At 40.6% G+C, this 26,310-nt stretch overlaps 3 protein-coding genes across 3 annotated transcripts; 1 reads left to right on the top strand and 2 right to left on the bottom strand.

Annotated features, from left to right (window-relative positions):
• Nucleotides 1–235: 235 nt before the first annotated feature.
• commd1 (copper metabolism (Murr1) domain containing 1) lies at nucleotides 236–6,843 on the bottom strand. The gene is made up of 3 exons (XM_004562181.5): nucleotides 6,634–6,843; nucleotides 3,486–3,776; nucleotides 236–743 (listed from the first exon to the last, which is right to left on the bottom strand). Exons 1-3 carry the CDS (start codon nucleotides 6,805–6,807, stop codon nucleotides 636–638), a joined length of 573 nt encoding a protein of 190 aa, XP_004562238.2. The 5' UTR covers nucleotides 6,808–6,843; the 3' UTR covers nucleotides 236–635.
• A 1,607-nt stretch (nucleotides 6,844–8,450) lies between these two features.
• On the bottom strand, nucleotides 8,451–13,524 carry LOC106674551 (uncharacterized). The gene is made up of 3 exons (XM_076885359.1): nucleotides 13,409–13,524; nucleotides 10,383–10,945; nucleotides 8,451–10,336 (listed from the first exon to the last, which is right to left on the bottom strand). The coding sequence occupies exons 1-3, from the start codon at nucleotides 13,522–13,524 to the stop codon at nucleotides 8,451–8,453; spliced, it is 2,565 nt and encodes an 854-aa protein (XP_076741474.1).
• A 10,194-nt stretch (nucleotides 13,525–23,718) lies between these two features.
• LOC112435021 (histone H2B 1/2) lies at nucleotides 23,719–25,419 on the top strand. Its single transcript, XM_024802884.2, has one exon. The coding sequence runs from the start codon at nucleotides 23,735–23,737 to the stop codon at nucleotides 24,107–24,109; it is 375 nt and encodes a 124-aa protein (XP_024658652.1). The 5' UTR covers nucleotides 23,719–23,734; the 3' UTR covers nucleotides 24,110–25,419.
• The last annotated feature ends 891 nt before the right edge of the window (nucleotides 25,420–26,310 follow it).

Raw genomic sequence — 26,310 nt, 5'->3', positions numbered from 1 at the left:
TCATACAAACAACTGAATGTAATAATACCCTAATTTGATACCTGAATCTGGCTAATGAAATTTGCACATTTCTGATTTAGTTTTGTCAGGCTGTAGACAGTTGAAAGAGTTTCCAATTATTACTTCACATGTAGTTTAAACACAGTTTTATCCAACACTATGGCCATGAAGGTGATGCTGAAGGAGATAGAGATTAAAAAAAATATTAATAGTAAAAACAAACAAAAAAAACAACTTAATCTTTCTGTCCCTTTTAATAATAATAAAAAAACAATTACACGTGGGATACTTCTTATTTAGTTTTACAATATCTACAATTATATTGTAATACATTGCTTTTGTTCACTTTAGTTTCATCGCATTTCTTATTTCTCATAATCCCAGAATCCCAAAGCTTTGCAAACTATATTGCAAAAAGAGGAATAGTTCTTCTTTAATGACCACTTATTCTCAGAGGACGACCACAAGTATTATCTACTAGAATTGATAGTGGTGTGTATATCTGTACACGTACACACCACTTTCATTTCTGATAAATCTGTGAGCAAGTGGAAAAACTTTGCCTCAACACAGCACTCTTAGTCACAGTTATCTTTCTGTCTCTGCTGTTTGAGATAAACTTTCAGGAAGTACTTTCAGGTACTGTGAACAATTCTGTCAATGCTCTCCTGGATGTCAGCCATCTTCTTCAACACTTGATTGACTTTGGTTTCATCAAACTCCAGACACACAAACTCTGAGTCCTGAGAAAGACAAAAGAACAGAGGTGTTAGAGGCCAGTGAACGGATTGAACATAATGGGTCAGCAACTAACGATATTTCCAAAAAGAATTTAAATATTATTTTCCAAAACAATGATTCAGTCTACTTCTTAATCAATAAATAATTACTGAAGGAAGCAATATAATATTCCCTGCGCATCATTCAGTGATTGCGGATAAAAATAGAAAAACTTTGGTTTAATTCCTAGTGTGAAGCTGAAGAAAAACAGGGGATTCTGCAGTGATGATGGGCATCCTATCATTAGGCCTTTTCTGGGATTCAAGACTTGAAAGACACCTTAGCAATTCATTTCACCAGTTACCAGTCTCCTCCACCTTCTTCCTCAGCCTTTGAGCTTTTATTAGCTACATTTAAATTGACTTGAATGGGGCAATAATACTGCTGAACAGTAGTTCAGTGGCATTGTGCACATTGAGAGTATGTGCTGCTCTGGTCTGCCGATCTGCTTTCTCTGAGCTAAGGAACCTGCAGAAAAAAATACACCAAAAAGAATAGACTCCTCAGTGTCAGCAGCTGCTCAGCGGTACAGCACATTAAGTCATCTTAAACTATGTTTCATTCTGTATCCAAAATATATGAAAAACAGTCATGCAGGCTTTGGCATTTACACCATGGTTGACTGAGCCACTTCCTGTCAGGTCATTATGCATTCTAAATCAGACAGCAAGTCATAGGAAATGACACCAGCATCAACTCTACACATTAATATCAGCTTTGTATGGTGCTAAAGCAATTATTTGACTGCAGTCTGTACATCCATGAGGACATATAGCATACCTAGTTTGGTTCCAAATGTGACAAGAACTAGAACTACAAGGGTACTTCATGATAAAACAGTAATAGTTCTTGCAGGTAGAAGAATCATAGCTGCACGTAAAAATGCAGCTGCATGTATATACTGCATTATATACATGCAGTATATAATGTATATGTTGCAGAAACTCAGAGGACCAGAAATCCTGGTAGTCTGGACATTGCTGATTACACACACACACACACACACACACACACACACACACACACACACACACACACACACACACACACACACACACACACACACACACACACACACACACACACACACACGGTCATGTGGGCTCATAGCAACGTAAATGTGATTTCCTATGACTTTTACTGACAAATGGATTTCTTCACAAAGCAACAACAGCTTAAATCAATCAGAGGCAAAAAATCAAGGCCATAGACATGATCCAACTTTTAAATTCTTTACAGTCTCTTTATGTAGAGGTAGAAGTGCCTGTGGCAGTATAGATTTGGGGATTTTTTTTCTATTATTACAATATTGAATTGTTTAAAAAGCAAATATCCAACAGTGATCCAAAATTTAAAGAAGGCAATGCTCCTTCTCCTAAATCTGAATATACATTTGAATACACTACAAAGGTAAGCTAATATTACCACTTTTACAGAACTTTTTTTCAGCTCTAAAACTGTTCAGGGCACAGAGTAAATTTAAACCTCTCATGGGACTGAGGCTCACTAAAGTACGGCCACACTGAAACCTGCTCTTTCAGCTGTAGTTAATTAGACAGAATGACACCACCATGAGGTTAGTTCCATAATGGCCTCTCCGTTTCACCCCAAAGGTTACAGAACCAGTTATGGAATGGATATCAGTCAAATCATAAATGGGTACTTAGAGTTGATGTTGCATAACAGTAAATGACAAAGCTATTGCTGTCAAACTCTACTGGACAGAGTATAGTTACGTCCCACCCATATCGAAAGGCCAAAACAATTCATGACTCTCCCCTGGCTTTATGATGTGTAAATGCGCTTACATGTCCATTTGAACTGCTAGCAATAAACTCATAAATGTGTGGAGTGCTGCAGTAAAGAAGCGGTGCGGTGGTTAGTACCATACCCCACAACAAGAAGTTCCTGGGTTTGAATCCAGTCTAGAGTCTTTCTGTGTGGCGTCTGAGACTCAGTATACCTATATTTATATCTCTAATGATTTCAGGCTACTAAAGGCATCTTAATAGTGTTTCAGTCCTTTGTAACATATTATAGCCCTCACTTTTCCCCTTGAGCTAATGTAATTTTCAAAATATGATCATTTGTGCTCCAGCTCTGCTTTGAGAAAATACTGTCAAACATCCACAAACTCAAATCCTGAAGCATAATTAATCGGCATATATAAAATTTTTGGTCTTTCTAATGTGATTGTATGTCTTGATGCATGAAACCAGCCCACTAGGGATACATCTTTCACCATCTTACAATGCTGTGATTGCAGCCAATCTCCAACTCTCTGTAAATGGTACTCATGGCCATTGATCAGTGGGCTTTGATCAGTGGTCATGAGAATTTGCACAATTACGATGAAGGAACTGTCCTTCCGGGCTGGTTTCAGTCATTATGCAAATGTACTGTTTATAAGGTTGGGGAAACCTGCAGTCAGCTGAGACTGAAGAAGTCACCTGGATGAGTGACGAAACGTTTCTCCCACTGAAAACGCTACGTCCAGATGAACAGAATAAACTTTTGGAGATAATGGGATTGTACTATTAGAAAAGTCATTTAGGATACTTTATAGTTTTAATTATGGTGGCACATTTATTTTTAACAAAAATGAAAACAGGCGAACGTAAATTAGCACCTCACTACATCCTTGGAAGCTAAGAATGATAGTTTGCGTCAAAGAAAAAAAAAAAGAAACTGGAACTATAGCTTACTTGTCCTGTTCTGCCGAGCTCGAGCTCCACCAGGGCGACTGGGCCGCTGTGAGCTGTTCCCCGTCTGCTGGCTGCAGCCTGGAGATCCACTCTCCAGGAAAGGCCCCTGAGGCTGGGCTCCCAGCGGCTATGAGCCACCAAACTTTCCTTAACTCGAACTCGTTGGCTCTTCCAGAAACGAGAGAGTGCAGCGGCCTGTTCAGCGCTCAAGCCACCACCACCTTGTTTCTTGGTCTTAGCTGTGAGGAAGGCCTCCAGCTGGGCATGGTCCATGTCTGCTGTGGCGATGGACTGAGAGATGCAGAAAAGAGGACGATGAAATTCAACAAACCTGGAGCTCTAATGTCTTGTAATCATATCGCTACAGCAGTGTCGTGTGGTGACTTTTATGAAAAGGCAAGCAGTTTACTTTAATACTTATATAATACTACTAATATTGATAAATACTTTGCTTCATTTTAAGACTTTTTAAGGACCGGTTTATTTTTTATTATGACTTGATATAAAATTAGAACTTAAAGAGTGTGTACTTTCTTTTTACCTTTACTGTTTCCAAAACAAGAAGTATTTTCCCCATGACATTTATTTGGAAGCCTCATGTAACCAAAGTGGGTGCATTTTAACTGGACAGTGTATTCGGTCTTTCTATACATTCAGACAGTCTGTACTTTTGACATTTGTATTTTCCCTGTTTGGGCAAATCTGCCCCAAAAAATACCTTTCACAGGCACTTCATTTGTTTCCAAAAAAAACCCCAACTCCTCCACAACAAAAAAAAAATATATATATATTTTGGGCATTGTAGGTACTGAGTAGGATATTCATGTTAGTGCTGCCCCCTATTGACAAAAGAGAAGAACCAGTGGAAAAATTACAAACCAGTAAATGGTTTGTCACCCTTACCTTAAACATTACAAAAATAATAATACATTTTAAATGTTTTAAATTCTTTCAAATTTAAGACAGTCCAGTCAGGATTTAGCTATTTTATCTGAAAACAATGTGTTAAGCTGTTATTTAATGGAATATTTCTGCCTAGCATGGAGTAAAAACATTAAATGTATTTAAAGACACTAGTCAAACAAAAATCCATTGATAAAAACATAGAAGGAAAAGGAGGAAAAGAAAAAAGAAAGAGTGACATAATAACATTTAAAGTTATAAGTAGTAAGTCTGTTTAAACAGCATTTTTATGAGATTTTTTGAGATATTTTATCACGGCTGTTACAGTGGCTTGCAAACTTGAATTTTTCCACATTTTGTCACATTACAGCCACAAACATGAATCAATTTTATTGGAATTCCACAGGAAAGACCAACACAAAGTGGTGCACACTTGAGAAGTGGAACGAAAATCATACATGATTCCAAACATTGTTTACAAATAAATAACTGCAAAGTGGGGTGTGTGTAATTATTCAGCCCCCTGAGTCAATACTTTGTAGAACCACCTTTTGCTGCAATTACAGCTGCCAGTCTTTTAGGGTCTGTCTCTACCAGCTTTACACATCTACAGACTGTTCTCTAGGTTCTGTCTGTCAGTATAACAAGAAGTCGGCCATCTTGGATACAACTTTTGTTTTTTCAATAGGAAGAGGGCCATGTGACACATTTAACTTATTGGTAATGTCACAAGAAAAACAATGGTGTGCTTGGTTTCAACGTAACTTTATTCTTTGAGTTATTTACAAGTTTCTCTTTGTTCACAGCCATTGACATGTCGAAGAGGTTAACGCGTGAGGAGCAGATCGAAATTGTGTTGATATCTGGTGAACGCATTAACCGAGTCATTGCAGCAGATTTCAATGCAAGACACCCTACGAGAGCACCCATCTCCCATGCTACAGTTAGCAAACTGCTTGCTAACTTTCGTGAAACTGGTTCAGTGTTGGATTTGCCTAAATGTGGATGCAAGAAAACTGTCACTAATAAAGTAACATCAGTGGCTGTCCCAGCTTCATTCAGCAAGAGCCCACAGCGTAGCACTCGCCACATGTCACTGGAGAGTGGCATTAGTTGAACATCCCTTCGGCGGATATTAGCTACTCACAAATGGCACCCTTACAAACTCCAGCTACTGCAGCATCTTAGCGAGGATGACCCAGATCGGCGCACAGAATTTGCAGAATGGGCAAAACACAAATTGGAACAGGACCCTCAGTTCACGCAGAAGATTTTGTTCAGTGATGAGGCAAACTTTTATGTGAATGGTGAAGTTAACAAACAAAACACCGCTATTGGTCTGACACTAACCCACATTGGATGGATCCCTCCAAGACTGTTGGAGCAACAAAAGTGATGGTTTCAAGTTACGTTGAAACCAAGCACACCATTGTTTTTCTTGTGACATTACCAATAGGTTTGATGTGTCACATGACCCTCTTCCTATTGAAAAAACAAAAGTTGTATCCAAGATGGCCGACTTCTAAATGTCCACCATGGTCACTACCCATCTTGAGGAGTTTGCCCCCTCACATATACTAATGTGTCACATTAGTATATATTGCGCTTTTACTAGTCCCTAAGGACCCCAAAGCGCTTTACATATCCAAATTGGAAATTATTCTTTTATGATTATTCTTTTTCACCCATTCACGCACACATTCACACACTAAGGAGCTGACATCCCCTACCCCCAACATAGGTTAGCCTTATGTTGCCTTGTACATAAAAGAATAATTTCCAATTTCTTCCTGGCAATGAGGCAAGCAACCCATTTGACTCAATCATTGCTTCACTTGTACTGGAAGCAACCCAAGGCCAAAGTACTGAAATAGCAGAAACTACAGAAAGCTGACTTTAAATGCTGGGAGTCCAAACATGGCGACACTCATCCATAAAAAGAAAGACAGTTCATTTGACAGATGTGTTCATGAAGACTTCTTCGTTCGGCCGCTCTTTTAAGAGAGAAACATTCGGACAATGTTCTGAGTTGCGTTTTAACAGATATTCTCACGGTGCCTCTCATTAATGTGTGTTTGTTTGCGTGTTGTGCATTTCTGCATGGGCACAAGCATGCACTATCACGCAGACGCAACCCTTTCTCCTAAACTGAAGTGAATATTAGTGAAAAGAGCAGAATTGCTTGGTCTCGACTGCCACTTCAGCATCAGGATCATCAGTAGTGCAGGGTGCCGTGTTGCATTACCTTTAAAAGGCCTTTCATTTTGTCGTGCAACGCTGTGAACTCGTCTGGCGACATCTCGGGGTAGAGCTCGCTTTTCAGCAGCTCCTCTGTGATCTCGCTGTTGTTGTAATATACTTTCTGTGCGATTCCATTTAACAAGCTGCTCAGAGACTTCATCGCGTCTACTTCCGCCATGTTTGCTCTTGTGGTCACATGAATTGCAGTACAACACGGCATTGTGGGACTTGTAGTTGCAGATTCCGACGGCAGCGCTTGACATGTATCGTTTCATCCAAGCCTCTTAAAGCGAACATCAGAAACTTTGCTAGACAAATTGTGAAAAATCATTTGCAGTTACAAGGCCAATTTACCAGATAAAATGAAGCAATTGATTTATGTTAAAACGAGCAACATGCTGAGTTTTATCAGATGTTTTCACAGTGCGCATTAGTGTGGATTTGAAAAGATTTCTACATTTGTGTGTGCATAAGCACAAATAGGAGTATTATGCACATATGAACATAGTCGTGCACATATGAGCCCATGTTCACTGAGAAGGGAAAAGGTGAAACAGGCATGCTTATGTAATATATACCAAACTAAAGTTAAACTAGTAACTACAGACAATATGTCTAAAAGAAAGGAACAAAGACTGGAGAAGAATTTCAGAAAGCAACAAGGAGCTAGAAAGGGTGTCAGCAAAAGAAGGGACAAATCTACAGTTAGTTAGAAAAGAAGATAAGAGCTCTTTACAGAGAGACTGTCAAGAGAGACCAAAAGAGAAGAAAAAAAGAGAAAATATAGACATTTTTTAAATGGCCTGAAATATCCCATGTTTTTTAAAATGTGTTATTTATTTAAATCTTTAATGCATTTTAAAAGCAATGCTGCAGAATTATTAAATCAAGAGCATTTAGACATTGATTCAATTCATTTGAATCACATTGCAGTCTGACTATCCATTTTTACTGATTAGCTGGCCTATTTCACCTGAACAATGTCCATCTAAAAAAAGAAATAAAAAGTGAAACAGTAATGTCAGTACAAACTGTAGTGACTGAGGAGTAATATTTTGATAAAATAGCTTTAACAGAAAACATATATAAAATGGCTAAATGTTATATGCAATGCACTATCCTGTTCATTGAACACATAACTTTAAATGTCATGAGTAATAGTTCAGAGAATTTGGTTTCAGGATATACAGAAAGTGCAGTCCTTTATTTATCAAAGCAAGTCTAATAGTACCATAACACAGGAGTTTCCAAATGATTGACACAGAGACCAGAATGCATGCCAAGCCAAGCTTTAATCAGGAAGAGCAGAACATTAAAGTTTTGATAATGTTTAATCTTTGACTAAATGAAATAGTAGTCAAATCTCTTTAAAGTCCCTGTTTTGTGACTCCAATTCATGATTCAAGACAAAAGTTTCAAGTTGATTGCTCCTACCACAGATCTGTAAGAATGTTTCACAAAAGCTCATTAAATCAGTAAAAGGTTGTAAAATTCTTAAAGTGGACATATTCTTTAAATTTCTAGTGTCATGTTTCTTTTTATTATTTTCAAATGTATTTTATTCTTTTTTTAAACCAACATTTTCTGGCAGCTCCTTGAAGGTTTAAACAGCAGGTCACATGGGACATGATCATATTAACTCACTGACAAGTTCGAAAGCAAGTTATTTTGTTTATAAAGGCCAAAAAATGAGAGTTATGCTAGCATAAAAAACAACAACTAAATCTATGAAAAGGAAAAATAATGCAGTTTCTCAGAGGATCTTCCTAGCTTCACTGGGTTACTTGTCAGAGTTTAAGGCTATGACAGACCTGTTTTACCTTAACCATGCCATCCCCCATTTCCCTCTACGTTTACCACCTCTTCTACTCTTGTTGCGTCCGTTGCGTTTGCTTCCTCTTCTGCCTTTGCCCTGTTTTCTGCCTTGCTTGCTTCCATTTCTACGTCTACCTCCTCGTCCAAGCTTGCTTCCTTTTCTACCTGGGCCTCTTCGTCTAAGCTTGCTGCCTTTTTGACGTCGGCCTCCTCGTCCAAGCTTGCTTCCTTTTCTACCTGGGCCTCTTCGTCTAAGCTTGCTGCCTTTTTGACGTCGGCCTCCTCGTCCAAGCTTGCTTCCTTTTCTACCTGGGCCTCTTCGTCTAAGCTTGCTGCCTTTTTGACGTCGGCCTCCTCGTCCAAGCTTGATTCCTTTTCTACCTGGGCCTCTTCGTCTAAGCTTGCTGCCTTTTTGACGTCGGCCTCTTCGTCCAAGCTTGCTTCCTTTTCTACCTGGGCCTCTTCGTCTAAGCTTGCTGCCTTTTTGACGTCGGCCTCCTCGTCCAAGCTTGCTTCCTTTTCTACCTGGGCCTCTTCGTCTAAGCTTGCTGCCTTTTTGACGTCGGCCTCCTCGTCCAAGCTTGCTTCCTTTTCTACCTGGGCCTCTTCGTCTAAGCTTGCTGCCTTTTTGACGTCGGCCTCCTCGTCCAAGCTTGCTTCCTTTTCTACCTGGGCCTCTTCGTCTAAGCTTGCTGCCTTTTTGACGTCGGCCTCTTCGTCCAAGCTTGCTTCCTTTTCTACCTGGGCCTCTTCGTCTAAGCTTGCTGCCTTTTTGACGTCGGCCTCCTCGTCCAAGCTTGCTTCCTTTTCTACCTGGGCCTCTTCGTCTAAGCTTGCTGCCTTTTTGACGTCGGCCTCCTCGTCCAAGCTTGCTTCCTTTTCTACCTGGGCCTCTTCGTCTAAGCTTGCTGCCTTTTTGACGTCGGCCTCCTCGTCCAAGCTTGCTTCCTTTTCTACCTGGGCCTCTTCGTCTAAGCTTGCTGCCTTTTTGACGTCGGCCTCCTCGTCCAAGCTTGCTTCCTTTTCTACCTGGGCCTCTTCGTCCAAGCTTGCTTCCTTTTCTACCTGGGCCTCTTCGTCTAAGCTTGCTGCCTTTTTGACGTCGGCCTCCTCGTCCAAGCTTGCTTCCTTTTCTACCTGGGCCTCTTCGTCTAAGCTTGCTGCCTTTTTGACGTCGGCCTCCTCGTCCAAGCTTGCTTCCTTTTCTACCTGGGCCTCTTCGTCTAAGCTTGCTGCCTTTTTGACGTCGGCCTCTTCGTCCAAGCTTGCTTCCTTTTCTACCTGGGCCTCTTCGTCTAAGCTTGCTGCCTTTTTGACGTCGGCCTCCTCGTCCAAGCTTGCTTCCTTTTCTACCTGGGCCTCTTCGTCTAAGCTTGCTGCCTTTTTGACGTCGGCCTCCTCGTCCAAGCTTGCTTCCTTTTCTACCTGGGCCTCTTCGTCTAAGCTTGCTGCCTTTTTGACGTCGGCCTCCTCGTCCAAGCTTGCTTCCTTTTCTACCTGGGCCTCTTCGTCTAAGCTTGCTGCCTTTTTGACGTCGGCCTCCTCGTCCAAGCTTGCTTCCTTTTCTACCTGGGCCTCTTCGTCTAAGCTTGCTGCCTTTTTGACGTCGGCCTCCTCGTCCAAGCTTGCTTCCTTTTCTACCTGGGCCTCTTCGTCTAAGCTTGCTGCCTTTTTGACGTCGGCCTCTTCGTCCAAGCTTGCTTCCTTTTCTACCTGGGCCTCTTCGTCTAAGCTTGCTGCCTTTTTGACGTCGGCCTCCTCGTCCAAGCTTGCTTCCTTTTCTACCTGGGCCTCTTCGTCTAAACTTGCTTCGTTTTTTACATCGACCTCCTCCTCTAAGCTTGCTGCCTCCCCTGCGTTTGAAGCTTCCTCTTTGATTTCCTTTGCACTTGCTCATTTGACCCTCTTTTCCCCTACCTGAGCCTGGAGGTATCCCACTGTCTATGTCAGTGCCTATGTCATTGCCTATGTCATTGCCTAGACCAGTGCCTATACCCGTGCCTATGTCATTGCCTATGTCATTGCCTATGTCATTGCCTAGACCAGTGCCTATACCCGTGCCTATGTCATTGCCTATGTCATTGCCTATGTCATTGCCTAGACCAGTGCCTATACCCGTGCCTATGTCATTGCCTATGTCATTGCCTATGTCATTGCCTAGACCAGTGCCTATACCCGTGCCTATGTCATTGCCTATGTCATTGCCTATGTCATTGCCTAGACCAGTGCCTATACCCGTGCCTATGTCATTGCCTATGTCATTGCCTATGTCATTGCCTAGACCAGTGCCTATACCCGTGCCTATGTCATTGCCTATGTCATTGCCTAGACCAGTGCCTATACCCGTGCCTATGTCATTGTCTATGTCATTGCCTAGACCAGTGCCTATACCCGTGCCTATGTCATTGCCTATGTCATTGCCTATGTCATTGCCTATGTCATTGCCTAGACCAGTGTCAAGGCCTGGTTTAGGTGTTTCTACATCTGTACCTTGTTCTTGACTTGACAGGGCTGGGTTTGCAACACATGTGGGTGTAACATCTCCCCCCGAGGAGCATCTTGTGCACTGAAAAGCATCATCTCCAGGTGCATAACAACGATATATGTTGTTAAGCCCAAGTTTGGTAATCTCAAGATTCTTAAATGATTGAGTCAGCTGAGATGTGTCTGAAGCAGGAACATCAGCTACATTAGAAAAAACAAACGCATAACCGCTCCAGTTATTAGTGATATCACTAATGTTCAAAGTGATACCTTCGTCATTTGAAATTGGAGAGTTTTCAGAGTAGATGACGAGAACGTTACCCTCACTACTGTTTATGAATGGTTGTATGTTATGAAGAACATGTGATAGTGCCTGTGACTGTGTCGCTGCCACCACCCTGGTGCCTTTGTACACTTGGTCCTGTGAAATGGCTCCTGTCACGCTGTCTGCTGGGTCATTCTGAAGGACTTCTTGGAGACTGCTTGGATCTTGATTCTGTGGGATGTTCAAAGCCATGCTGAAGGAATCACCTAGTTCATACCTGCCAAAAATATAATATAATAAGTATAAACTGCACACTAAATTTGGACTACCAGTGATGATCTGGGCTTTGTCAGTGAGTTGTAAAAGTATATTTTGCATTGAGTGTCTCGAGGGTACCAGGGAAAAAGAAAAAAAAAAGAGCCGTAAATGCCTCACACAGATGATTAAAATGTATTTTATGGGACACTAATGGGACACTAGACATAACAAGCAATCCTCTGCATCAAATTCTTTTTTTTTCTCTTTTTTTTAAAGTTCCATATTAAAAAACAAGTTCATTTTATGGTACATTTTATTCTAACGAATAACAAAAGACCCTGAGCAACCTCGGAGTCCAATTATTGATCTACTATATATAACCTGAGGCATAGCTGGACTGGCCATCGGGCATACCGGGCAAATGCCCGGTGGGCCGATGGTGATTTTTAGTTTTCTTTACGTTGTCAGCTGCCTCTTCTTCTCTCATTCTCTCCCCCCTCCCTCTCCTGTTGCTACTTCAATCATGAAACTGATCAATGATCAGCTGATCGGCTTTTCTCTCTTGTTTGTTTATCGCCCAGTTTGCGCCAGAAAGAGGAAACCAGTGGATGTCGTGCTAAACAACAGCAGCACGTTTAAGCTTGATCAGCTGTTGTTAGAATTTATTTAATATTAATTTCTAGTATCAGCTGATGTTTGCTGGAGCCACAGCTGTAAAGCTGCTGGTCATGATGTCGGTTTGGTTATCTGGTGAGATGGAAACATGAAGATGAAACCAGGAGATGTCCTTACTGGATCATCAGAGCTGAACAGGTGATGGAGAAACAGGTTTACCTTTTAGGTGACATGAATGAGTTGAAGGGAAGTTATGAACTGTTTCTGAGAGACAAATAACCCCAGGATCCTTTTCTATGTAGCTGACAGCTGGTAACTGTGCAGGGGCGGATCTAGCAAAGTGTTGCCAGGGGGCCAGGAAGGGCATTAACAGGGAGAGGGGGGCACAAAGAAATACTTTTCTTTCTTACTCTCATTTAAAATGTCTCGCTTTTAAAAAATAATAATCTGAATCTTAAAACCAAAGTTTTTATCTGATATAAAATGTATAGAAATCATACATATACCAACAAGACAGCGTACTGTTACAACGGCGTTTGTTTTCATTCAAAGGCTTCATGGCTTTACCTATAATACCTGGTGGGCCGGTGTCTAGTCAAAATGCCCGGGATGATTTTTTTGTCTCAGTCCAGCCCTGGCCTCAGGTCAATCAGGTCTCACACTCACAATCCAAAACTCATAAACAGCTTCTTCCAAAGGATAGTTCGTACTGTTAACAATCCACCCCTGCCCACCCAGATCACCAGTCTGAGTAACCCTCATCACTCAGGCCACTCACACGGACTGTATTCAGACCAAATCTTACTTTGCACTACTTACAAGCACTTTGCAATTATTTTATTCTCCAAAGTTATTTTTGTATATATGTCTCTTGTTTGCTATTTATTCCTGCTGTCTAATAATTAGATGTTATTCCTGCACACTTGACATGGAGCACCCATAATTTTGTTGTACGTGTACATTGTATTCTATATATACTATTACTATAGATTTTCATTAACAATTACTTACTACTATTACTATTAATAATAATAATAGTGATATCATTATTAAACTAAAACATACTATTGCAAATTAATAAATAATAATAATAATAATAATAATCTTTTATTAGGATTTAAAGCTCATTATAATCACTTTAAACAACAGAAAAACTGCAGTGTAAAATAAAGTCACATACTTTATTTCATGTATAGTTGTAATACAAAGGCTGAAGTCATAGAGAGATGTCTTGCCTTCAGGTGACTCAACAGATCGATAATAGCACAAGCAGATTAGAAGAGCAGTGATTAGATATAATATCACACATAAAAACCCCAAAACCCCACTTTTGTCAACTCACTTGTTCTTGACAGCTGCTACAATGTTCGTGAGCCAGTCCTGGTTTACAGCAGCCAAAATGTTTGGAGGAGACAGGAAGAAGGCTGGCACCATCACCAGCCAGCACAGGCCAGCCATCTAATCAGATCAGATTTAACAACACAGTGGTTTTCACAAACAAAACTGTTGTGTCTTAACCAATAAACCATAACAATCATAACAATTAAACCAAGTGAATGTTTTAAGGAAACAACACAAACATTTAACATGATATCGAGCTGCCTCACTTACCTTCACATGTGTTGCCAGCTACTTCTGGTTATAATCCCCTGTTGAAATAACACAAATAAACCTTTTTATGTAGATCAATAGTTAGTTTATAAATTAATTCATCAGTTTACAGAACAATCAGTTTGCAATACTTGACAGTTTTTTATGCAGAAATGCAAAGCATACAAGCTTTCAACTTTTCATTGATGGTGTTTATCACATTTTTATTCCGGTTTTGCACTTTCTTTGAAATTTTGTTTCATAAAAATATTAATCAAGGAAATTAGCAACAGGTGACAAAAACAGACAATGACAAAAAGTAGTTGAACAGCTTGATTTTTACCAGCAAAAATTAAAAAAAATCTAAAAGCAAAAAACTTTATTGCTTTACCTTTTTTGGAAAAAGAGACGATGTCAATACCTCCTGGTTAATTTCAAGTGTGTAAAAGGGAGATGCTAAAAACGTAGACACAGTACCGGGGAAGTTTTGGTTTTTTATAGAGAACAAAGTGACCACCCCCTGGTAGGCACACCATAACCATATTTGAACATGTCTGTAGAAAACTATGAAATCAGTATGTGATAATAGATAGAAAAAAAATTGCTTTTTTATTTGTCATCTTCATTTTGGAGGAGAAAAAAATAACAGAAAGAGAGAAATTCAACTAAAGAGGAAGAAAACATTTAGGTTTTTGACCACATCATGACTAAGATGTTTTTGCAGAGAACAATGCACAGAAAACAGAGATAAAGATAATAGCTAAACTAAAAGCTGGAAAAGAAGCTATGGACATGCGAGGTGTTATTGCAGTTACAGTGCATAATTTTTTGAAGAAATGTTAATTTCGTTTTCTCTGTTTGCTGCTGGAATCATGTTTATATATTTCCACTGTAAGGACTCATCACTAGGATGAGTGATGAAATGTTTCTCCCACTAAAAACATGTTGTCCACATGAACAGAATCAGCTTTTTGGGATTTCACAGATTACTTTAAATTTCTAAAGTAATTTGCAGACATTTTTAAACAATTTAAGTTTAGGAAGAGAAAATGTTTTGCTCTGGGAGTTCAAACAGAAAATAATTCAACAGAAATGATGACAGCATAACAGATATAAATTAAGAAATCCTTCTCTACCTCTTGTGCATACTACAAAATTGTGACCTGTTTGCATCGTTGCTCTCAAAACACTTATTAGACTTCTTGGTCATAATATGCCATAAAAGCAGAATATACTGATTAACACAAGGATAAGACCTACAATAAACAACATCCAATAACCCACAGTGACTAGAATTCTGCTGTATGTAGACTCATTTTCATAACTCTGACAGTCTGTGCATTGCCTCAGTTGTTTCTGAAACCTTGTGTCTCCTCTGTTTTAGTAAAAGCAGCTATTGTTCATGGTTTTTTTTCTGTCAAGTTTTGCTCATGATGGGAGCAACAAAAAGAATTCAGTGCAGAATTATAAGTGAGTCTTATCAAACAGCATGTTTCTGCTTTTCATCACGTGAGGGGAAACAAAATAAATATAGGCTTATAGTGTTGATGCTGAGCTGTAGCACACAAAGAGCATCCTCACTTAGCTCCTCCTGTTCTCCAGATGGCTCAGCCTCTGTGTGGGGTGATGGTGATGGTGTCCTAGGTTGACCTATTTGCTCTGTAAGCAAACTGGTAGGGGTCGAGGGAGGGGGATAGAGAGTTTCTGGTGTGCTGCGACACTTTCCGCTCAAAACACTTCATGACTTCAGACGTGAGGGCTATAGTTCTGTAGATTACTGAAAAGACATGAACAGGAAACAGATGGATGAAGAAATTAGACAAAACTTGAGTAGATATGGAAAATATTGACAGTGTTTTACATGTGTATGTGTTATGTTTGCCTACTGGTGGTGGTCAGAGGGCCCGGTGGCGCCAGTGTCCGGCAGCCTCGCCTCTGTCAGTGCACCCCAGGGCAGCTGTGGCTACAATGTAGCTGCCATTGCCAGTGTGTGAATGTGTGTGTGAATGGGTGAATGACTGAATGTAGTGTAAAGCGCTTTGGGGTCCTTAGGGACTGAGTAAAGCGCTATACAAATGCAGGCCGTTTACCATTTACAGTGGGGCAAAAATGTATTTAGTCAGCCACCATTTGTGCAAGTTCCCCCACCTAAAATGATGACAGAGGTCAGTAATTTGCACCAGAGGTACACTTCAACTGTGAGAGACAGAATGTGAAAAAAAAAAAAAAAAAAAAAAAAAATCCATGAATCCACATGGTAGGATTTGTAAAGAATTTATTCGTAAATCAGGGTGGAAAATAAGTATTTGGTCAATAACAAAAATACAACTCAATACTTTGTAACATAACCTTTGTTGGCAATAACAGAGGTCAAACGTTTACTATAGGTCTTTACCAGGTTTGCACACACAGTAGCTGGTATTTTGGCCCATTCCTCCATGCAGATCTTCTCGAGAGCAGTGATGTTTTGGGGCTGTCGCCGAGCAACATGGACTTCCAACTCCCGCCACAGATTTTCTATGGGGTTGAGGTCTGGAGACTGGCTAGGCCACTCCAGGACTTTCAAATGCTTCTTACGGAGCCACTCCTTTGTTGCCCGGGCGGTGTGTTTTGGATCATTGTCATGTTGGAAGACCCAGCCTCGTTTCATCTTCAAAGTTCTCACTGATGGAAGGAGGTTTTGGCTCAAAATCTCACGATACATGGCCCCATTCATTCTGTCCTTAACACGGATCAGTTGTCCTGTCCCCTTGGCAGAAAAACAGCCCCATAGCATGATGTTTCCACCCCCATGCTTCACAGTAGGTATGGTGTTCTTGGGATGCAACTCAGTATTCTTCTTCCTCCAAACACGACGAGTTGAGTTTATACCAAAAAGTTCTACTTTGGTTTCATCTGACCACATGACATTCTCCCAATCCTCTGCTGTATCATCCATGTGCTCTCTGGCAAACTTCAGACGGGCCTGGACATGCACTGGCTTCAGCAGCGGAACAGGTCTGGCACTGCGGGATTTGATTCCCTGCCGTTGTAGTGTGTTACTGATGGTGACCTTTGTTACTTTGGTCCCAGCTCTCTGCAGGTCATTCACCAGGTCCCCCCGTGTGGTTCTGGGATCTTTGCTCACAGTTCTCATGATCATTTTGACCCCACGGGATGAGATCTTGCGTGGAGCCCCAGATCGTGGGAGATTATCAGTGGTCTTGTATGTCTTCCATTTTCTGATGATTGCTCCCACAGTTGATTTTTTTCACACCAAGCTGCTTGTAGATTCACTCTTCCCAGTCTGGTGCAGGTCTACAATACTTTTCCTGGTGTCCTTCGAAAGCTCTTTGGTCTTGGCCATGGCAGAGTTTGGAGTCTGACTGTTTGAGGCTGTGGACAGGTGTCTTTTATACAGATGATGAGTTCAAACAGGTGCCATTCATACAGGTAACGAGTGGGGGACAGAAAAGCTTCTTACAGAAGACGTTACAGGTCTGTGAGAGCCAGAGATTTTCCTTGTTTGAGGTGACCAAATACTTATTTTCCACCCTGATTTACGAATAAATTCTTTACAAATCCTACCATGTGGATTCATGGATTTTTTTTTCACATTCTGTCTCTCACAGTTGAAGTGTACCTCTGGTGCAAATTACTGACCTCTGTCATCATTTTAGGTGGGGGAACTTGCACAATCGGTGGCTGACTAAATACTTTTTCCCCCACTGTATGGGGAAATAAACTATTGCTGCATGACCCATTATGAGCTCGTTGAGCTGTGGCTTGGTGTCATTTGGAGATGAAGATAAGATAAAGACTTCTGCTTGATGGGTGACTAGTTCCTCTTTTAAATTTTGCCTCTTCATGATGGCTTCATGAGAAAAAGGCAAACAAAGATGTAGTCTGGGGCACAGGTTATATGCACATGGTTCATGGTACTGAAAGCATCTAGACCAAACTTCACTCCTTACCTCAACATTTTCTGGTGATAAACTTGATGTTGTGAACTGATGTGCTCTGTGAATGAAAAGAAAACTCATGAAGAACAAAGCATTTGTTCTTCATGAGTCATTCAGATTAATTCAAAGAGGAATCAATCTTAGCCAGAATGACGAGACTTTGATCAGGGCCTCTGATCTGCCACTTTCACCTTTGGTGCCCATGGAGCAAAGTTAGAGAGTCACACTGTTATATTTTCCCAAATGTTTTTGTTTCAACCACCATTTGGCAGACAGTAATGCAGAACACTCACATGAAGACTGAGTCTAGGGGGTTATTTACTAATGACAGGATCCAGAATTGTAGATGGCAAATTGCTGGCTGTCACATTTCAATGGGCTAGGTCACGTGTAGTACTCCAGGTAAGTACAGGGAGTGTGCTCAGCATGAACAACCACTAGAACTACTTTCTGCAGTCTGGCAGAAAATGGATGAATGAGCTGCGTAATAAAGATATGTTGATGAAACATTTCTACCAGTGAGATATGGAGCTGTAACTGTTTGGAAGGATTTCAGAAGCCATTGCATTCTTGTACCAGCACATAGTGTTATGATGTTTTTTTCATATTGTTCTGGCTATGATCTTATTAGGCACAATGCATCTTTACTGTCAGTGTGCTGATGTACCAGCCATGGCAATGTGTGGGAGTTTCCCCCCACGAGGGACAATTGACCACCTAATGATCCTCTACCTAATCACATGAGCCAAGGTGTGAAAACGGGTGTAGGTCACAATCAGCCAAGGTTTTGGGTGAGCTCATTGTGAAACCTGGCCCCATCCTATCATGTGATTTCCTGAGGTCAGATGGCCCAGGATGTGAGTGGGCGTTAAGGCGTCTGGGAAGGGATCTCAAAACTGGATTATAGATGGCAGACAGCTGGTGTCGTAAACCACCACCTCTGTTCATTTGTCACCCTAGTTTATATTTTTTTGTTTTTTTTATTACCCTGTTGTGTGTTACCGTTTCATGATTTATTTCATTTGTCACTCAAATCAAACAATATCTTCCATGTAAATGGGGCACACCATCAATTTAGGAGACACTGCACAAAGTGAAGCCCCTAGCCAACATGACCAACATGCATACTCAAATAGAGAGGAAATTAAGGCCTACAGTGAAGATCTTGGAGTGATTGTAAATTGGTTTGAAGGATTTTGCATGACATAATTATATATTTTCCACTTTTCATGTGTTTTTTTGGAATACTAATAGATGCACAAGATGGGGTGATATTTGGCATGAAATGGCAATTGAATTGGACTGCAAAAATAAGTCAAGCCAACATGGCTTATGGGTGTCAAGCAAACACGCTTGTCCTGATCCCAATCCTGTCAGAGTCTCCTGCATGAGGTGGGAGATGTTGTCCAACAGGGATAAGTAAGTAAGTAAGTAAGTAAACTTTATTTATTAAGCACTTTTCGCAGACAGGCAATCACAAAGCGCTGTACACAAATATTAAAATAAACAATAAAATCAATAGACATTATATACAATGTAAAAGATCAAATGTAAATAATGTAAAAAAAAAAAAAAAAAAAAAAAAAAAAAAATATGAGATGAGCTTAGTCACCATTCTCCTTTCACTCACCACTTCCAGTGGGTCCAGAGGGCATCCTAGAACAGAGCTGGCCCTCCAGATGAGTCTGTTCAGTCTCTTTCTGTCTGCTGCTGAATCGTGGTCAGCTGCAGGAAACTAAACAAGCATGTTGAGCTATCATCACGAGTCTTTAAGCTGCTGCCTTAGCATATAAGCAACATATCTTGATGCTTTGTAATATTATTTTCAAAATATGGAAGCTGTACAGAGTAATGCACCTGTAAATTTGTGAATACCCCATTAAGAATAATTCAGACTGCCTTTTAATCTATAATATAAACAGAAATATATTTGTTGGTGCTGAAAATTCATTAGTGGAAAAACTAACATTTCAGCTTAATTTGATTTGTATTTAGACTATTTTAATCCAATTGGTCTTTTGAGTTAGCTTTGGTGATTACTTCCTCCAAACCATCAACATGTCATTTAGACCTACAGGACTGTTCAAAGCCTTCACGCTGGCAGTAATCAACCACTTTCTCAAAAATTCTTGAAAGAGTAGTTGTAAAACAGTTAACTCATCATCTACAGAAGAATGTTTGATTTGAAGACTTTCAGTAAGGCTTCAGAACTCATCAGAGTAAAGAAATGGTGTCAGCGAAGGTCACAAGTGATCTTTTTTTAGATCTTCTTACCCACCTTGGATATAATATATAATATAATTTGGAAATTTAACATGAATTCTTTGACTTGAGTATCGTTATCATTGCCACACTTTACTGTGTTGTCACAGCATAACTATTGTAGGCTGACTAATCATGTTACAGTTTTTTCTGATTGCTTAAGCACATTTTTTGTAACTATTGGCTAATTTTGCAAAACTCTTCACACAAATAAGAAAACCTGTCACCCAATCATCAAAACATTGTAGTTCTCTTGCAAAAGCAAACACAGCTAGATTAACTCTTCACACCTTCGTAAAAATGGTGTTTCCGTATCAAACAGTACACACAAGCCATCATCTACTAAGCACACAATGCGCCAACTGCACACTGATGGTATGAATACAAAACACATCTGGCTTTTGCTTTCTCTGTGCACAAGGTAGGCTATGTCAGTTTGAGCTCATACTTCTGTCATAGATCCATAAGCATAGAGGGATCCAAACTTCAAGTACTGGTGTTTATTCAAACACATCAAAACAAACACAAGTGTTTATTTCCAAGTATAGGATTATTTGCAATCGCCATAATGACTATATGGGTTACTTGGTCTGCAGTGAACATGCTTCCTCTGCCCCCAGCATCTGGTCATCTAGCAATTCTGTAAAGTAACAATTTCAGTATTTTTACATCTACGGTATTGGTGTGTTTCTCATTGGCATATGGCAGTGCTACAAATCTTTGTGCGAAGTGACCGTACTAACCGATTCTCATTTCAAGATGTCCTTATGGTGCTTGCTACAGTGTAGCGGCTCAGTTTAGGCTGGACCCGTTGGCCAGCTACCCTCAGGGTCATTCCACGGTTGATTACATGGTCCACTATTGTAGCTCTGATGTCATCAGCAATTCTATTTCTTACTCTTCCTACCCTTCCTCTCCCCCCTCCTCGTCTTCCTCTTGCTCCTCCTTGTCCTTGTCGTCCTCTTCATCCTACTTCTTCACCTCCACGTCCTCTTCCTCGGCCTCCTCTACTTCTCACTCTTTCTGCTCCCTCCATTGTACTCCGCACACACAGCTTACCTGTATTATAGTGCTTAGGCTGATTGCAAAGTGAACTAATTATCTAAAAAAGTTTTCACATGTGAAAGTGTGCCAGACAGTTGGCAAATTAGTGTTAATGATAGCCATACATGTGTATACTTTTGCTAGGAGTGTGTTGGAAATTTGGTAATTGAGTGTTGTGCAGTGAATTGTGCCTACAGTTTTGCAAAGTGTGTGTTACAAAATTGCAAACTGAGTGCAAAGCAGTTTTTGTGCTTTTAGTTTTGCAAACTCAGTGAGTGGTTTTGCTATAAGTCTGAATAGTTTTAGAGATTGTGCTACAGGAATCACAGTTAGGGTTTAAGCATTCAGAAAAAACTGTAAGAGTGCTAAATCTGAGTAGCTGTTAGTGAGATGCACATTCATTTCTTGTAAGGAAATACATCATCAAGATTCTTGCAGATTTGAACTGATACATACTGATACTAATATATAAATAAATGAAAGCGCTTCATTTATTTGAAGCGCTTCCACTGCAGCTGTTGAAGCTGCAGTGAAACACATCAACATCTTGGTTACACGTGACATGAGCCGTTTCAACCACGCTTCAGAGCAGCGTTTCAAAACTACTGCGCTTCGTAAGCTCGTCAGCATCGAGTGTTCTACAGTTCTTACAGTTTTTTCTGAATGCTTAAACCCTAACTGTGATTCCTGTAGCACAATTTCTAAAACTATTCAGACTTATAGCAAAACCACTCACTGAGTTTGCAAAACTAAAAGCACAAAAACTGCTTTGCATTCAGTTTGCAATTTTGTAACACACACTTTGCAAAACTGTAGGCACAATTCACTGCACAACACCCAATTACCAAATTTCCAACACACTCCTAGCAAAAGTATACACATGTATGGCTATCATTAACACTAATTTGCCAACTGTCTGGCACACTTTCACATGTGAAAACTGTTTTAGATAATTAGTCCACTTTGCAATCAGCCTAAGCACTATAAACAGGCCACAGGTAAGCTGTCTATGTGGAGTACAATGGAAGGAGCAGTAAGAGTAATATACACAGTGCAGAAATGCTTGCACTAAGTCGTGTACTTGCGCGCCACAGAATAAGAATGAAGCAAATTTACAGAGTTCCTTTCGAGAGAAACACAGAACGTGTAAAGCAACTGCGATATGACTACGTGCAGGTAAGCTAGTGTCATTGGTTCTGAATTTGGAGGTGCATACTGTAGTGCTGTGCATGGGCCTGATGTGTTGCATTTGTTTTGTCTTGTCCAGAGAGTGATGGAACTAGAAGCAGATGCAATGGGACATGAGCTACTTTTTGTAGATGAGGCCGGTTTTAACCTCAGTAAAACCAGGAGACGTGGCAGGAACATTATTGGACACCGTGCCATCATCAATGTCCCAGGACAACGTGGTGGTAACATAACCATGTGTGCAGCTATAAGCCAAAATGGTGTTGTTCACCATCATGCAACCATAGGCCCATACAACACTGCACACATTATTGCATTCCTGGACACCTTGCATGACATGCTCACTGTTCAGAGACCAGAGCAGACCCGATATGTCATCATATGGGACAATGTTAGTTTCCATAGGGCTGCTTTGGTCCGCAACTGGTTTACAGACCAACCATCCTTCATGGCACTCAACCTCCCTCCATACACTCCATTCTTGAATCCCATCGAGGAGTTCTTCTCTGCCTGGCGCTGGAAAGTGTATGACCGTCATCCTCATCAACAGGTAGCCCTTTTACAGGCAATGGAGGAGGCATGTGGAGATATTGACCAGGCATCATGTCAGGCCTGGATACAGCATTCAAGGAGATATTTTCCCCGGTGCCTTGGACTGGAGGATATCGCAGGCGACGTGGCCGGACCCAGAAAGACGACATGATGTAGGCTGATTGTCTGTGTGGTGTGTGTGTGGTGGTGTGTGTTTGTTTTTTTTTTTTTTGTTTTTTTTTTTTTTTTTCCCCTTTTATTTGTGGAATTCCTATTTTGTGTTCTGACTTTGTCTTGGTTTTGATGAGTGTTAATAAACACCAATACTTGACGTTTGGATCCTTGTATGTTTACATGACACTATGACAAGGTGTGACCTCAAATTGACATCTGTACACAGAGAAAGCAAAAGCCAGATGTGTTTTGTATTCATACCATCAGTGTGCAGTTGGCGCATTGTGTGCTTAGTAGATGATGGCTTGTGTGTACTGTTTGATACGGAAACACCATTTTTACGAAGGTGTGAAGAGTTAATCTAGCTGTGTTTGCTTTTGCAAGAGAACTACAATGTTTTGATGATTGGGTGACAGGTTTTCTTATTTGTGTGAAGAGTTTTGCAAAATTAGCCAATAGTTACAAAAAATGTGCTTAAGCAATCAGAAAAAACTGTAAATGTCGTCATCATCATCACTCTGAAAACACCAGCATGGTGTGAAGATAACAAAGCTCACTGCCCCAAAGAAACACTGCTGCTGCTGAGGCCCAATTCACTACTGTAGACTGTAGTCACATCTTAAGCATTTTCTAGCTTTCAGTCTGTGTCTCCCTAAATCCTCCATATTTGCCATACAGAGCACTACATTTACTGCTCATTTAATACAAATGACCGTTCCAACAAATGAGGAAACGATCACACAGACCACTTCTTTGTTAGACGCGCGCCTGTTGTAGCACAATTCATAGATTTCCTCCAATGCAATGTCCGGCCCACTGTGCAGCTCAGCCAATGAGAGCCGAGGGCCTGCGCAGTGATATTAGCATACAGGCTGTATAAAAGGAGCTACTCTCTGTTACACAGCTCATTCGTTGCTGCAGAGTATCGAAGGAACAAAATGCCTGAACCCGCAAAGTCCGCGCCCAAGAAGGGCTCTAAGAAAGCCGTGACCAAGACCGCCGGCAAGGGCGGCAAGAAGAAGAGAAAGACCAGGAAGGAGAGCTACGCCATCTACGTGTACAAGGTGCTGAAGCAGGTCCACCCCGACACCGGGATCTCCTCCAAGGCCATGAGCATCATGAACTCGTTTGTCAACGACATCTTCGAGCGCATCGCTGCCGAGGCCTCTCGCCTGGCCCACTACAACAAACGCTCCACCATCACGTCCAGGGAGATCCAGACCGCAGTGCGCCTGCTGCTCCCCGGTGAGCTGGCCAAGCACGCCGTGTCTGAGGGCACCAAGGCCGTCACCAAGTACACCAGCTCCAAGTAAACTGATCCTGCTGTCAGTAAACCCAACGGCTCTTTTCAGAGCCACCCACTCTGTCCTGAAGAGCATACGTTCTACCTTCAAACGTGCAGTTACTATGTTGCCAACTACTGCAATCGCGGAAATGCTGCTTTGTCACTAGGTGCTATTGATCCGCTACATTGACCCAGACTCAGGAAATGTCTTGTGTGTGTTGTGGAACGATGACAAAGTAACTACAAATACAACATTAATGCCACTTTATGTTTGACAGTCTTTCAGTGCATTTCAATGGCTCCCCTGTGGGCGGCGCCTCTGCTGCATTTCCTGCAGGACTGAGAGGAGGAGAGCCACCTCTGTCCCCAAAGCCACTCTGCTTTTTAACTCCAGCCCTTAAGACCATTTCCCACACCTGTAAACATGAACTACTCTACGCTCTTTTTGTGCTGCCACTTTATTCACTTTTAGTCACTTAGTTATTTATTCACCTATTCAGTCACTTTAATTTTAAAACTGTGTATATGCTGTGTATTTATTATCTCATTCTTATTGCCTGTTTATGCCCTGTCCTTGTCTTCAATGTCGTGCTGCTCCATTGTATCTTATTTGCCCCTTGGGGATAAGGGCTGATTATTATATTATTTTTTTACATATATATTCTGATTTCCAAATACATTCAATACAAAGCAAATTCCAAAGAACAAATTGAAAACAGTACTGAACACAAATGTTGCTCTGGCCAGTTAACTCATTTTGACAGTTCCTTTACGGTGTGTGAAATGGAAGTGTTTTGTGTGTTGTTGTTTTTTTTTTTTTTTTTTTTTTTCCCTCTGATATCCAAAGTTTGTCATTTCACAAAAAATTTGCATAGCAGAATCCAAAGAAGCAGTAAACTTAAAATTTAGTATCAATTTGTCTGTATCGTTCTGATCTGGGGTTGCGCCGTTTTTCTTATGTTGTACATTTGCACTTTATGTGGTCCTGTGTTGATTGTCCTATGTAGCACCACGGTCTTGGAAGAACGCTGTCTTGCTTCACTGTGTACTGTAGCACTGCACATGGTTGAAATAACAAAGCCACTTGACTTGATGTGCTCGTAAACACTATAATCACTAGTGATGTGCGATACCACTGATTTCCTTTCCGATCCGATAACGAGTAATATTCAGGGTGGTATCGACGATACTGATCCGATACGATACTTTGTACAAAAACGTATTTTATTTATTGTATCTCAAATTATAGCGTCATAATGATTACAGGACATAAGATTACTTGTTCTTATCACTTAATAATGCAGAGTTCATCATATAGAAATAAAAAAACTAAAGTTGTGCCTATTTGAATCTAATTCATAATTTGTTGGCTCCGTAGCCACCTTTCTATATGCCTTTAGATAGTACAACTATTGTAGCAAGTGCTATGAATAAGATATATCTATCTGCTTAGCACTTTTATTTTTTATGTTTAGTTAAGTGTTGTCTTACAGTGTGTTTTGCACTAAGTACCGAAGCAATTTCCTAATGTTGTAAACCTGCTCAACATTAGGAAATAAAACCCATTCTGATTCAGAGGTGAACTTTGGTCATCTCAGTCTCTCACTAAACGCTCTTCTGTGACTGGTCAAGCACACGATGGGAGGGTGGGAGGTATTGTGCAGCATTTTACTTATCTTGGACAACAATCTGTGGTTACATTTTTTTAGTGGGTGGAAGAATAATAGAATCCTCCAGAAAAAGGAGCACAGATATACTGGGCATAATTAAATGCACTGTACTAGATTAGACTGAGGTCGCTATCCAGGACATAAGATAAGCTTTATTAGTCCCAGAGCTGGGAAATTCACCTTGTTACAGCAGCAACGTGGACAGAGCAGGATTAAATAAATGCCAAAAAAATAACAGCAATATTACTCTGATTAAATAAATGAAATAGATATAAAAATACGTTTGACTAGTAGCGACAAAAAGAGAATGTTTAATAGTGAGATGTTGGATGTTTTTTAGCAGGTATTGAGTATTGCACATTGAGATACTTAGTGATCAGTTGGTGGATGTGTGTATTCACGTGTTCATTCGCTGTTGTTGTTTATAGTAGAGTCGGTAACTGTAGCTGGAAGGAAACGGACTGATGCAGACTAAGAGATCAGGGCCAAAGTGTGGAAGCGAGCTGCCGTAAGGTGACTAACTAATGGTGATTTCTGATATACAACAACGTGAGTGAAA

Source organism: Maylandia zebra, linkage group LG6 (assembly GCF_041146795.1).
Source record: "Maylandia zebra isolate NMK-2024a linkage group LG6, Mzebra_GT3a, whole genome shotgun sequence".
Lineage (NCBI taxonomy): Eukaryota > Metazoa > Chordata > Actinopteri > Cichliformes > Cichlidae > Maylandia > Maylandia zebra.
The sequence above is the reverse complement of the archived record's forward strand: the minus strand, read 5'-3'. Positions and strand labels throughout refer to the sequence as shown.